This window comes from Dama dama, chromosome 2 (assembly GCF_033118175.1).
Source record: "Dama dama isolate Ldn47 chromosome 2, ASM3311817v1, whole genome shotgun sequence".
Classification (NCBI taxonomy): Eukaryota; Metazoa; Chordata; class Mammalia; order Artiodactyla; family Cervidae; genus Dama; species Dama dama.
This window is the reverse complement of record NC_083682.1, coordinates 41,052,951-41,066,514: the sequence shown is the minus strand read 5'-3', so window position 1 is coordinate 41,066,514 and position 13,564 is coordinate 41,052,951. Positions and strand designations below refer to the sequence as shown.

The following is a 13,564-nucleotide window of genomic DNA, read 5'->3' as shown; positions in this document are numbered from 1 at the left end:
TCCCAGTGCAGAAGACGTGGGCATGATCCCTGGTCCACGAAGATCCCACATGCCGCGCGGAAACTGAGCCTGCTCACCACAGCCGCTGGGCCTGGGCCGCAGACCCCGAGCTCTGCACCAGGAGAGGCCCCCACGGTGTGAAGCCCAAACACCACACCTAGAGAATCCCCCGCCCACCGCAGCTAGACCCAACCCAGCCAAAACAGCAGCAAAGACCCACCACAGCCAAAAATGAGCGAATAAAAAAGTCACCCCAGCTTCGAACCCTCACAACAGCCCACCAGAGTTGGCCAGATAGATATTATGGTGCCTGTCGACAGACAGAAAGCTGAGGCATAACACAGAAGTGAAGTGACAGGTGTAAGACCATTCGGTTGCAGTGGCCGCGCCAGGTCAGGCCCACCAGCCTCCGACCCTCCTGACGGACGGTGGCAAGTGAGCACCTCACTCTTTGGGCTCCGTAACATGAACCTGTCTCCAGATCCCCCAGCGACAGCCCTAACTCACGAAGCTTCTGGAAGGACCGTGGTAGGAGCACACATTTCTACTGTTCTTATTTTTGCTTTCTCCCTTTTCTCGTTGTGCACTTCCTTTCAGAACAAGCCTCTTCAGAAACAGTTTCTGAAAATTACTGAGCCGTGTTTGTAATGCACATGTAATTAAGGAGTATGTAAATTAATCATTTTACCAAAAGAAGTGGGTATTTAATTATTGATGGACTCTTTTTTATTTCTTCTAGGTCCTTGTTAAACATTTCTTGCATCTTCTCAATCCTTGTCTCCAGGCTATTTATCTGTAACTCCACTTTGTTTTCAATGTTTACTATCATTATTCTGAATTCTTTTTCAGGTAGACTCCCTATCTCCTCTTTTGTTTGGTTTGGTGGGCATTTATCATGTTCCTTTACCTGCTGAGTATTTCTCCGCCTTTTCATCTTGTTTAGATTGCTGTGTTTGGGGTGGCCTTTCTGTATTCTGGCAGTTTGTGGTTCCTGAAGTAGGTATTTAAGATTTAATACTAGCTACAGGATAAGGGTCTATTGTGTAAAACAGCTTATCTTTGGATTCCATGTTTGTCTTTGGTTTTACAAAGTAGCTTGTATTTTCAGCGTTTTCTACGTAAGGTGGTACAATGTGGGCTTCCCAGGTGGTAGTAGTGCTGGAGAACTCCCCCGCCAATGTAGCAAGAGACCTGAGTTCAATCCCTGGGTCGGGAAGATCCCCTGGAGGAGAGCATGTCAACCCGCTTCAGTATTCTTGCCTGGAGAATCCCATGGACAGAGGAGCCTGACAGGCTACAGTCCACGGAGTCACAAAGAGTTGGACTAAAGCGACTGAGTACACATGATAAAATGTAGAGCATCACAATGTGTTAATAAAGTGGGTAAATTTTCTGGAAAAAAAAAAAAAAGGATAAGCCATGCACAGAATTCTGAGGTTGGAAACAGTGTATTCTGGGCCACTTCGGTGTTCCGTCCCCCACACAGCCCCCAGCCTCATCAGACATATGCCTCGCCAGCACAGGACACCCACCACGTGTGCCCAGCCGTAAGGGCAGACATCTTTCTTTCTACAGCTGGTCCCAAGCTGATCCCAGGCCTCCAGTTCACACGACTGGGAATAGCAATCACTTCTCCTGCCCTCGAATCCAGACACCCCAATACTGATCAATCAGGGCATTTTTTTCTCAATAAATGTGACTGCAGATGCTGTCAGTCACAAATTGACCCATGAGATGACATCTCTTTTGGTTCATGGCTTAAGTCATTTTTAACAATTCACTTCACACTTGCTTCCAGAAAGACTCCAAGGAGAGACACAACACAACCCCAAAAAGGCAGGATTCAAGAGCCAGAATGGAGTCCAGAGAAGGCGTATGCAGGGAGCCTCGGCTGAGGGAGCCTGCCGTGAAGGGCAGGAGACAGCTCTCGGCTTCCTGACACAATGCTAACAGGAAGCACCGGTCACCAGGCCAGTCGTTTGTTAGGAAACACGACCTTCTTCCTGACCTTGGAATCTAGGAGGCAATTCTAGTGTAGATTTCAAATAAAGTGTGCTTAGTCATTCAGTACTATCTGACTCTTTGTGAACCTATGGACTGTAGCCTGCCAGGCTCCTCTGTCCATGGGATTCTCCAGGCAAGAATACAGGAGTGGGTAGCCATGCCCTTCTCCAGGGGATCTTCCCGACCCAGGGATCAAACCCACGTCTCCTGCATTGGCAGGTGGATCCCTAACCACTGAGCCACCAGCGAGGCCCACCAGCCCACGTTACAGACAATGATTTGGGCTTGGCTTGCCTCCAGCTCCCATACCCCTGCCCTCTGCCTTTCCCACCCTCCTCCATCGTGGGGCGGGCAGAGCCAGAAGTCCAGGAGCCCGCCATGTGGCACACACCCCGTGAGTGAGCCGTGCCCTCACCCCCTGGCCTGCACCTCCCCCTCCCCAGTGCAGGCTGACGTCTGCCAGGGACCAGCTCGAGGAGGCAATCACGTGCCCTTTCCTCTCCCTCCCCACAGGTTTGGAATAAATTGCCTCATCCAGTTTGAGGACTTTGCCAATGCCAATGCCTTCCGCCTTCTCAACAAATACCGCAACAAGTACTGCATGTTCAACGATGACATCCAAGGTAGGTGTCCACCCAGCCTGACAAAGCCGCTCGAGACTGAGGCCTCACAAGGCTCACCTGGGTGCCAGGGTGGGGCGGGGCCACCTGAGAGCCAGTTTACTGCCAGCAGCTGTTTAAGACAGAGCAATAAATCTAGATTCGACTCCCACTTGGCTAATTCTTAGCTCTGTGACCTTCAGCACATCCTGTAACTTTGCTAAGCCTCAGTTGCCTCGTCTGTAAAATGGACAACATTACTGTTTCAGAGGAAAATAAGAATTAGGTGGTTAGGGACATGAAAGATATTTTCAACAATGCTATGATTTAGGACTCATCAGACCCAAGCATCAGCCGCCATAAAAATGGCCTTGCCCGGCCACAACTCACTGTTGGAATTTCTGAGCACGCAGTGTATCACTGTCAGGGAAGCAGGATAAGGCTTTCCCTTAATTTGGCTGGCGCCTTCCCCTCTGACTCAGTGGTTAAGAATCTGCCTGCCAAGCAGGAGACATAAGTTCGATCCCTGGGTCAGGAAGATCCCCTGGAGGAGGAAATAGCAACCCACTCCAGTATTCTTATCTGGGAAATCCCATGGACAGAGGAGCCTGGTGGACTACAGTCCATGGGGTCGCAAAAGAGTCAGACACGACTTAGTGACTAAACAACAACAGTGTAACTTGGCTGGAATGAGCACCTTTCACGGTGATAGCCCTGGAACACTCCAAGAGCATCTTCTCATTCAGAGTCGCCTTGGTTCCCTGTTCAGTGAGCTAGAAGTATCTGAAGGCACTTGCTTCCTGCTGTGGCAACGCCAGCATGTGGCTGGAGTGGGAGGGGTGGTCCCTCCAGGCTTATCTCACCTATCCAGGATTTCTCAGTAAGGAGCATGGCCAGCTGTTCCTAGTATTTCATGAAGCCGGATGGAAACCTTGATGACTTGTAGGTTATTTAACAAATGAAGTTTGGCAAGCAAGATCTTCTCAAACCGAGGAACTTTTCAAACGTCAGTTAATATGAACAAGTTGGTGGGGGACAGGTATTGGCCCCTGGGACTTAAAGATGGGCCAGCATCTTGCAGATGGGGCCCAAAGAGGTCCCAACTTTTCTTCAAGCGAGATAGAGAAACCTAGGTGGAGTCAAGCCTAGTCAGAAATAGCTAAGGATTAGAGCCAAATACTCATTATACATCAAGCATGGTTCTAAGCACTTTACACGTTAATCCTACCATGTATTACCAACCCTGTCTTGTAAATGAAATAACAGAAGCACAGACAGAATAACTAATGTTCATAACCAGTAAGTGTAGAGTTGAAATTTGAACCCAGGCATTTGGACTCTAAATTCCAAGTTCATAATCGCCCACCCAGATTTTGTATTCATATCACAAAACCAAATGCCTCTTTCTTCCCTGTGGTCCACATTGAGGGCTAAAGAAATATGATTTATGATCTTTTTTTGCATTGGTCAAGAATGACATGCAAATTCATGAGGCGTTCCATATTTTGAGGGGGCTTCCCTGGTGGTTCAGATGGTAAAGAATCTGCCTGCAATGTAGGAGATCCAGGTTCAATCCCTGGATTGGGAAGATCCTCTGGAGAAGGGAATGGCAACCCACTCCAGTATTCTTACCTGGAGAATCCCATGGACAGAGGAGCCTGGCAGGCTACAGTCCATGGGGTCACAAAGAAACAGACACGACTGAGCAACTAACACTTTCACTTTTTCACTTTCATACATTTTTAAGAGGCAGATTAGCACAGTTGGTTCAGATGAAATTATGGTGGTCACAGGTGCTTCACTGCTGGTCCAGTGGTTAAAAATCCACCTCAAAATTCGAGGGACGCCAGTCCGATCCCTGATTCAGGAGCATCCCATATGCCCAACTAAGCCGGTGCGCCACAACTATTGAGCCTGTGCTCTGGAATCCGCAAGCCAAAACTTCAGAGCCCACATGGGGCAACTGCCCGACCCTAGAGCCGTGCTGCACAATAAGAGAAGCCAGACATTGCAGCTCAAGTGCAGCCCTTGCTCTCCACAACCAGAAAAAGCCTGTGCATAGCAACGAAGACCCAACGAGCAAAAAAACCCCCAAAAATGTGTGTGTATACACACACACACACACACACACACAATGCTGGAAGAGTAGGTGTCCAGAGAGGGGAGCCCCAGAAAGGGAACGCTGGGGCATGGTGACCGCACCCCCAGCCTGCCCCACCCCATCCCCCGGGCTGGGGACAGGCGTTGGCAGTGCCAGCCTGGCCCGCCCTGGACAAGCGGGGCGCTGTGCAGACCACAGCGCAGTCCGGGAACAGCGGTCCCCTCGCTGCTGGCCCGGCGGGCAGTGTGTGCCTGCAGCCCAGGAGGAAGCACCTGCCTGCCAGCCCCTGACCGGCTCCCAGGTCACACCCTCGCCCGTGAGCCGGCAGCAGGACAGCCATCATCCTCCTGGGCCCGCGGCTGCCCAAGCCAGAGGGCAGAAGTGGAAAGCAAGCCGTCGTGGGCAAGCACAGCTGGTGGAGCAGGCTCCAGGTGTGCACACACACACACACACACACAGAACTGTAGGCTCGACGAGTGTTTTCCATCCACACGGCCTCACAGCTTCCTAGGCTCACCCGCCTTCCATCTGCAGGGCGAGCGGACACGGTTGTCCGTGTCACTGGTGAGCGTGCTGCTCCAGGTCCCTCAGCCTGACATAGAGCTGGGACTATGCTGTGTGCTCGGTCGCTCAGTCGTGTCCAGCTCTTTGCGACCCCACGCACTGCTGCCCGCCAGGCTCCTCTGTCCATGCAATTTTCCAGGCACGAATGCTGCAGTGGGTTTTGCCATTTCTAGAACCAGGTTATTTCTTTTTTTTTTTTTTTTTTAATTTTTATTGGAGTATAGTTGCTTTAGAGTGTTGTGATAGTTTCTACCGTACAGCAACGTGAATCAGCTATGAAAGAGAAAGTGTCAAGTCGCTGAGTCATGTCTGACTGTTTTGGACCCCATGGACTGTAGTCCTCCAGGCTCCTCTGTCCGTGGAATCCTCCAGGCCAGAATACTGGAGTAGGCAGCCATTCTCTTCTCCAGGAGATCTTCCTGATCCAGGGATCCAACCCTAGTCTCTTGCATTACAGGCAGATTCTTTACCACCTGAGCCAATATAGTCCCTCTTTTTTGGATTTCCTCCCCTAGGTCACCATAGAGGTCACCATTGAGTAGAGTTCCCTGTGCTAGTCAGTAGGTGCGTGCATGCACGCTAAGTCGCTTCAGTTGTGTCTGACTGTTTGTGACCCCATGGATTGCAGCCCACCAGGCTCCTCTGTCGATGGGATTCTCCAGGCAAATATACTGGAGTGGGTTGCCGTGGCCTCCTCCAGGGGATCTTCCCAACCCAGGTATGGAACCCACGTCTCCTGCACTGGCAGGTGGGTTCTTTAACACTAGTGCCACCTGGGAAGCCCATCCGGTAGGTAGAACCTAACTGTTTCTCACCCGGAATTCTTCACTGTCTCTCTGAGCAGTCAGGCTGCCTGTGCCCCCCGTGGGTGAGCTCGAAAGCCTCTTTGCCAAAGTTTACATTCCAAACCCCATGTCAGTGTGGGTGTCACTGTTCTTCTCACGTTCCCCACCCTCTCTTTTTGAGGCTCACAGTCCCCACACCCCAGCAGCGGGCCTGGGGAGAGGGACGGGCTCACTCAGTCACCAGCTGGTGAGTGATGGGCCAGGACCGGAAGCTTGTGCTATGCACTGTCACTGCTGAACGAGCGGTTAGAAGACTAGTGAGGAGTCCTGGGGCTAATGGGGCAACATGGAAGAGCTGCCCCCCTTTCCTTGCAAATAAAAAGTAAAAAGAAACCTGTAACTACATCAGTTCAGTTCAGTCACTCAGTCGTGTCCAACTCCTTGCAACCCCATGGACTACAGCACGCCAGGCCTCCCTGTCCATCACCAGCTCCTGGAGTTTACTCAAACTTGTGTCCATTGAGTCGGTGATGCCATCCAACCATCTCAACCTCTGTCTTCCCCTTCTCCTCCTGCCTTCAATCTTTCCCAGCATCAGGGTCTTTTCCAAAGAGTCAGTTCTTCACATGAGGTGGCCAAAGTATTGGACTTTCAGCTTCAGCATCAGTCCTTCCAATGAACACCCAGGACTGATCTCCTTCAGGATGGACTGGTTGGATCTCCTTGCAGTCCAAGGGACTCTCAAGGGTCTTCTCCAACACCACAGTTCAAAAGCATCTATTCAAAACTGGAAAGGGATACCTGCACTCACAGAATTGGAGAGGGTTGGGAGAAAGTGGTGGAGAAGGCAATGGCAACCCACTCCAGTACTCTTGCCTGGAAAATCCCATGGATGGAGGAGCCTGGTAGGCTGCCGTCCATGGGGTCGCTAAGAGTCAGGCACGACTGAGCGACTTCACTTTCACTTTTCACTTTCATGCATTGGAGAAGGAAATGGTAACCCACTCCAGTGTTCTTGCCTGGAGAATCCCAGCGACAGGGGAGCCTGGTGGGCTGCCATCTATGGGGTCGCACGGAGTCGGACACGACTGAAGCGACTTAGCAGCAGCAGCACTAGCAGGGAGAAAGTGAGGAGGGAGGGTGGGAGGAATCACAGTGGTAACCAACACCACAGGCGTGTCCCGTGTGGTCACTGGGGACAGGCCCCTAGCAGGATGCGTGGTCAGAATCTTCTGGAATCCCATAATGGCTTGGGCTGGGACCAGGCTGCCCACGTGAAATCGAGAAGTGGAATGAAATCGAGAAGTGGCATGAAATCGAGAAGTGGAATGTTTCCTGCCGTATCGGTAAACAAGGATGTCACAGTCATCAGCGAATTCAGCAGCAGTCCTCCATGTGAACTAGTGAGCCCCCAGGGCACTCGGGGGAGAAGGAAACGGCAACCCATGGCAGTGTTCTTGTCAAGAGAATCCTGTGGACGGAGGAGCCTGGTGGGCTCCTGTCCATAGGGTTGCACAGAGTCAGACACAACTGAACCAACTTAGCATGCATGCATGCATTGGAGAAGGAAATGGCAACCCACTCCAGTACTCTTGCCTGGAGAATCCCAGGGACAGAGGAGCCTGGTGGGCGTCACACAGAGTCGGACACAACTGAAGCGACTTAGCATCAGCAGCAGCAGCCAAGGGCACTGAGGAAGGAGAAAAATACCTGTGATCTAAGAGCCATCATGTTGCAGCCACCCCCTACAGTGAGCTCAGGGGAGCTCAGGATGTGAGAAAATGCAGGATCCTGGCCCACAGCTGAGATACCTGTGACAGGAATGGCTTCAGGGAGCCCAGACTCTTGGGTCTTTCCATACATAGGAAAGTGCTAAATTCCTTAACCTGAGATACCTGATTTTCTTGAATTCACCAAAATACTTTTGACGTTCAGATTACCTGCCCTTTGTTGCAAATTTCTAGGTAACCTGGCTCCTCTCCCCCTCTAACCTGCCACTGCCAGCTCCTCAGAGCAGTTGTCTCAGGGCTAGTTGAGATGCTGTCTTCCCAGGCTTGAAGTCCTAAAAATTCCCACCAGATAAAACCTAACTCCCAGCTTTTAAGTCATGAATATTTTTTAAGTCAACAAAAGGAACACCAGCCCAGCCTCACGTCCTCCGTGGAGTCAGAGAAGATATGAGTAAAGGCCACAGGTCTGCCCTCCAGGAGGGCAGGGCCCAGCTTGGTGCTGAGCGGAAGATTGGAGCCGTCTCCCAGCCGGCCCGCTGCTCCACGCTGCTGGGAGTCACCAACCCACGTGGCCAGCCACACGGCGGGGCGTCTGGAGCCCCAGCACGGCAGGTCCAGGGGCCCCCAGGGCTGCATGTCTCTTTCAGCCTGCTCCCCGCTCGGGCTGGTGGAAGGCCTCCTCCACCCCGGGCTGGTTCTCAGTGAGCAGGGCCGCCCCAGCGCTGACTCACTCGCTGGCAGCCTCGTCAGGAATTTCTGGAAAGGGCAGCGGCTCAGGTGACTTTTGTTGTTTCAGCTGGGATCAGAGAAGCATCCCTACTCTTAGCAGAGGAGGGAGACCTAGAAGGGGAACAGCGATGGGAATGGTCACGCTGCGGGGACTGACCAGCTGTGTCCTTCCCAAGAAGCCAGCTCCAGGAGGCTGCTGGCCTGGTGAGCACGGGCCCCTGGCTCCATGGCTGGCTGCCCGCATGGTGTGGGCTGGACCCAGGAAAGCCCGGCTGGCTTGTCAGCTCCGGAACATCCCCCCGCCCTGCCAGTCCTCTTTGGACCTTCCCTGCCCTCTAGACCTGCCACGTTCCTGAGAGCAGATGGCTGGTCAGGGGGTCTGCAGTGTATGTCGGGCCATCATCAGCCCTCAAGCTTTCAAATTTTCATCTGTGAGCCAGAGTGCTTAACCATCAGACGCTGGATTCAGACAAGCCTGGGTCTGCTGTCAGATGCTCTACTCCTGAGCTGTATTCCCAAGACAAGCCTAGGTCGAAATCCCCAACTCTTCTGCTTTGGGACTTTGGCTGAGTGGCTTAACTCCTCACAGTCTTCTTTTCCTTAGCTGTAAAAGGAACATGATCGTATTCACAGCCATGAAAGGCACTCAGCCAGGACTGCCAGAAAGGCCAGGATGCTTTGCTAAGGTGAGCATCGGTTCTGGCTGGACGGACACTCTGCTGATCCGTTGTTAAATGTTCCCACCACCACTCCCTCTGTTTTTGGCACCCAGGTTATCGTAAGGGCTGTAGTGATGTAGAAGCAGGAGCGGGCATGTAACCGGAGACGGTTCTGGTACCAAATACTGAAACACCTGGTGAACTGTAGGCTCCCAACAAAGAAGTGAGGGAGGGAGGAAAGGTTGAGACCCAAAACAGAGCGTCTTTCACGGGAGCGGGGAGAGGGACCAGTGTGAGCCCTGGACAGGGGGAGCCAAGAAGGAAGGCGGGGTTCCACCTCACCTCTCTCCACTGTCCACATCCACCCTGTTTCTGCAGCCTGCTGAATTCCTCAGTTCCATGAGTTTTCTGCCAACTCTGTGATTCTAAATGTTCTGGTCCCTCTACCTGGAACTCTCTTCTGCTCTTGGCTAATATCTCTTTGTCCTTAAGACTCAAACCTCAGCCCCTTTCCCCCCAGGATACCCCGCCCAGGGCCAAACCTGTCCCACAGTCCCCAAGATGACCCTGCCCTTCACCAGGAGCCCAGGAGTGACATTGGGCAGTGGTCACCCACTTGGCACAATATTGCAAAATACCCCGGGCTCAGGTGCGGGGACGGTGGGAAAGGGGCAGAGGGGGTGGAACGGCCCAGCTCTGACGTCTGTCCAGCTGGTCTGCCGTGTTTCCAGGACACCCGGGGGGCTGTTTCCAGCTCTCAGGGGTCTGCTGCCCCTCCCCCTACTGAAAGTCACTCAGTCGTGTCCGACTCTCTGTGACCCCATGGACTGTAGCCCACCAGGCTCCTCTGTCCATGGAATCCTCCAGACCAGAATACTGGAGTAGGTAGCCTTTCCCTTCTCCAGGGGATCTTCCCCACCCAGGGATCAAACCCAGGTCTCCCGCATTGCAGGCGTGTGTGGGCATAAGCGATGTTCTAACACAACCCTGGTCCCCCGGGCTTCTCTAGGTGATTGCTTCCAGAAAGCTAAGCAGCTTCCTTCCTCTCTGTTTTTAAATCCTTAATGCATAACCCAAGACCCTCCTCCTCATTAACTTTAATGAAACTTTATGAAACTTAAATGAAAGTTAATGATGGAGATGACTATATTTGCCAAACATTCTAATACAGGATTTGAGAATTGCTGTTTTCCCTCTTGAGTTCTCAACTGTGATTAGGGTCCCTGGCCTCTCCAGAGGATGTCCTCGGAGGAAGATCCCAGAAAGGAGAATGAGAAGTAGCCAGCAAGGGAGCCAGTGACCATGAGGTTCCAGAAGCCACGTGCAGAGTGTCCCATAGGAAAGAGTAAACACTGGTGTCGAATGGTAATGAAAAGTCAAGGAGGGCTGAGGACTGACCCTGAACTTGACAAGGGGGAGGTACTGGTGGCATCAAGACAGGAGGGTCTCTTGATGGGACTGGGTTTCAGGGAGACCAAGAAGAAAGGAAATACAGACCATGAGCATGAAAGTGTTGGTCGCTGAGTCGTGTCTGACTCTTTGCAACTCCATGCACTATAGCCCGCCAGGCTCCTCTGTCCATGGGATTTCCCAGGCAAGAATACTGGAGTGGGTTGCCATTTCCTTCTCCAGGGATCTTCCCAACCCAGGGATCAGACACAGGTCTGCTACACTGTAGGCAGATTCTTTACCATCTGAGCCACCAGGAAAGCCAACAATGAGTATGTTAAGCTCTATGAAGGAACTTGGCTATAAAGGGAATATGGCTAAAAAGAGACAGGGTGGGCTTCCCTGGTGGCTAAGTGGTAAAGACCCTCACCTGCCAACGCAGGAGACATGGGTCACTCTCTGAGTCACGAAGATCCCCTGAAAAAGGAAATGGTAACTCACTCCAGTATTCTTGCCTGAGAAATCCCATGAATAGAGGAGCCTGGCAGGCTATAGTCCATGGGATCACAAAAGAGGTGGACATGACTCAGTGACTAAACAACAGCAGCAACTACAAAAATATGGGGTGGCAATGACATAGGGTCAAGAAGAGGCTTTTTAAGGATGGCAACTTGATGACATATTTGTATGCTGATGGCAATGGTCCACTAGAAAGGGAGCAGTTGAGGATGTTGGGGGGGGGGGAGGGGCAGAGGCGTGTGGGAAGAGAATTACAAAACAAATTCCTGGAGTAGGTAAACATGGTAGGGGCCAGTCCACACCTGGAGGGGGCTTTAACTGGGAGCAGGGATCATTCATCCATGTAACAGGAGGAAAAGCAAAGTGTATGGACAGGAGGCTGAGGTTTTATAGACCTAGTGGTCAGAGAATTCACTTCTCTCCTGGCTGTTCTTATTTTCCTGAACTTCTCTTTCCATTTCTGAGAGGGGGAAAAAAGAGGGGAGCTCAGTAGTATCTATTTCCTAGAGTTGTTGTAAAGAATAAATGAACAAATAAATGCAGGCAAGCATATACGTAGCACAGAGCCAAGGTCACGGTGAGAGCTATCAATTAGGAGAGGCTGCCATTATATCCTTTGGACATTTTGGACTCTTTTCTATCAGATTTCCTGAGCTTTTGTGTCTTCCGCCACTTCCAGAGTCACAGCTGAACAATTACATCCATGACCTGAGTTCACTTCCCTCCACCTCCACTAGCACCTGCTTCTCAGGTCTCCCCCAGGGAAACCCCAGGAGGCCACTGCTGCTGCCTTCAACCTCAGAGTCAGGAAAGGCTGTCTGAGCTGCATAGACCAGGAGAGGGGCAGAAACAGCACCTCAGGTTTTTATCTGCTTTACTTCCAACTTGGTGACTGACCGGGGAAGCCACTGTCCTTCTCTGGCCTCGGTTTCCTCATCCGTACCATTGTTGCATGTCATGCTCTCCATCCAGCACTGAATTTCTGCAGGTAAGCTGTTGTTCAGCCGCAGGTTTAACCACAAAGATACTTGACATCCAAGAAGGAAAAGCTCCATCAAGAAGGCAGGGTCTTTGAGAGGACCTCTGATGAAATACCTTTGGCGCCACCTGGTGTCGTATGCTTTGTACATCTCCTTTCAGGAGGCAGAGTTCAGTTCAGTTCTGTCGCTCAGTTGTGTCCGACTCTTTGTGACCCCATGAACTGCAGCACGCCAGGCCTCCCTGTCCACCACCAACTCCCAGAGTTTACTTCAAACTCATGTCAATTGCATCGGTGATGCCATCCAACCATCTCATCCTCTGTCATCCCCTTCTCCTGCCTTCGATCTTTCCCAGCATCAGGGTCTTTTCCAATCAGTCAGTTCTTCCCATCAGGTGGCCTAAGTATTGGAGTTTCAGCTTCAGCATCAGTCCTTCCAATGAATATTCAGGACTGATTTCCTTTAAGATTGACTGGTTGGATCTCCCTGCTGTCCAAGGGACTCTCAAGAGTCTTCTCCAGCACCACAGTTCAAAAGCATCAGTTCTTTGGCACTCAGCTTTCTTTATAGTCCAACTCTCACATCCATACATGACTACTGGGAAAATCGTAGCTTTGACCAGATGGACCTTTGTTGGCAAAATAATGTCTCTGCTTTTTAACATGCTGTCTAGGTTGGTCATAGCTTTTCTTCCAAGGAGCAAGTGTCTTTTAATTTCATGGTTGCAGTCACCATCTGCAGTGATTTTGGAGCCCCAAAAAGATAAAGTCTCTCACTGTTTCCATTGTTTCCCCATCTATTTGCCATGAAGTGATGGGACCAGATGCCATTATCTTTGTTTTCTGAATGTTGAGTTTTAAGCCAACATTTTCACTCTCCTCTTTCACTTTCATCAAGAGGATCTTTAGTTCTTCTTTGCTTTCTGCCATAAGAGTGGTGTCATCTGCATATCTGAAATTATTGATATTTCTCCCAGCAATCTTGATTCCAGCTTGTACTTCATCCAGCCCAGAATTCCACATGATGTACTCTGCATGTAAGTTAAATAAGCAGGGTGACAATATACAGCCTTGACGTACTCCTTTCCCGATTGGGAACCAGTCTGTTGTCCCATGTCTGGTTCTAACTGTTGCTTCTTGACCTGCATACAGATTTCTCAGGAGGCAGGTAAAGTAGTCTGGTATTCCCATCTCTTGAAGAATTTTCCACAGTTTATTGTGATCCACACTGTCAAAGGCTTTAGCATAGTCAATAAAGCAGAAGTAGATGTTTTTCTGGACCTCTCTTGCTTTTTTGATGTTCCAGCAGATGTTGGCAATTTGATCTCTGGTTCCTCTGCCTTTTCTAAATTCAGCTTGAACATCTGGAAGTTCACAGTTCACATATTGCTGAAGTCTGGCTTGGAGACTTTTGAGCATCACTTTGCGAGCGTGTGAGATGCGTGCAGTTGTGCAGTAGTCTGAGCATCCTTTGGGATTGCCTTTCTTTGGGATTCTTTCATTGCT

The 13,564-nt window shown here is 50.9% G+C and overlaps 1 protein-coding gene across 1 annotated transcript in view; it reads left to right on the top strand.

The window, feature by feature from the left end:
- The window catches only part of ME3 (malic enzyme 3), a 223,588-nt gene that overhangs the window by 196,523 nt on the left and 13,501 nt on the right, over positions 1-13,564 (top strand). The window contains exon 8 of the mRNA XM_061120201.1: positions 2,518-2,627. Coding sequence (XP_060976184.1) covers positions 2,518-2,627 — 110 coding nt within the window. The remainder of the gene's footprint in view (positions 1-2,517; positions 2,628-13,564) is intronic.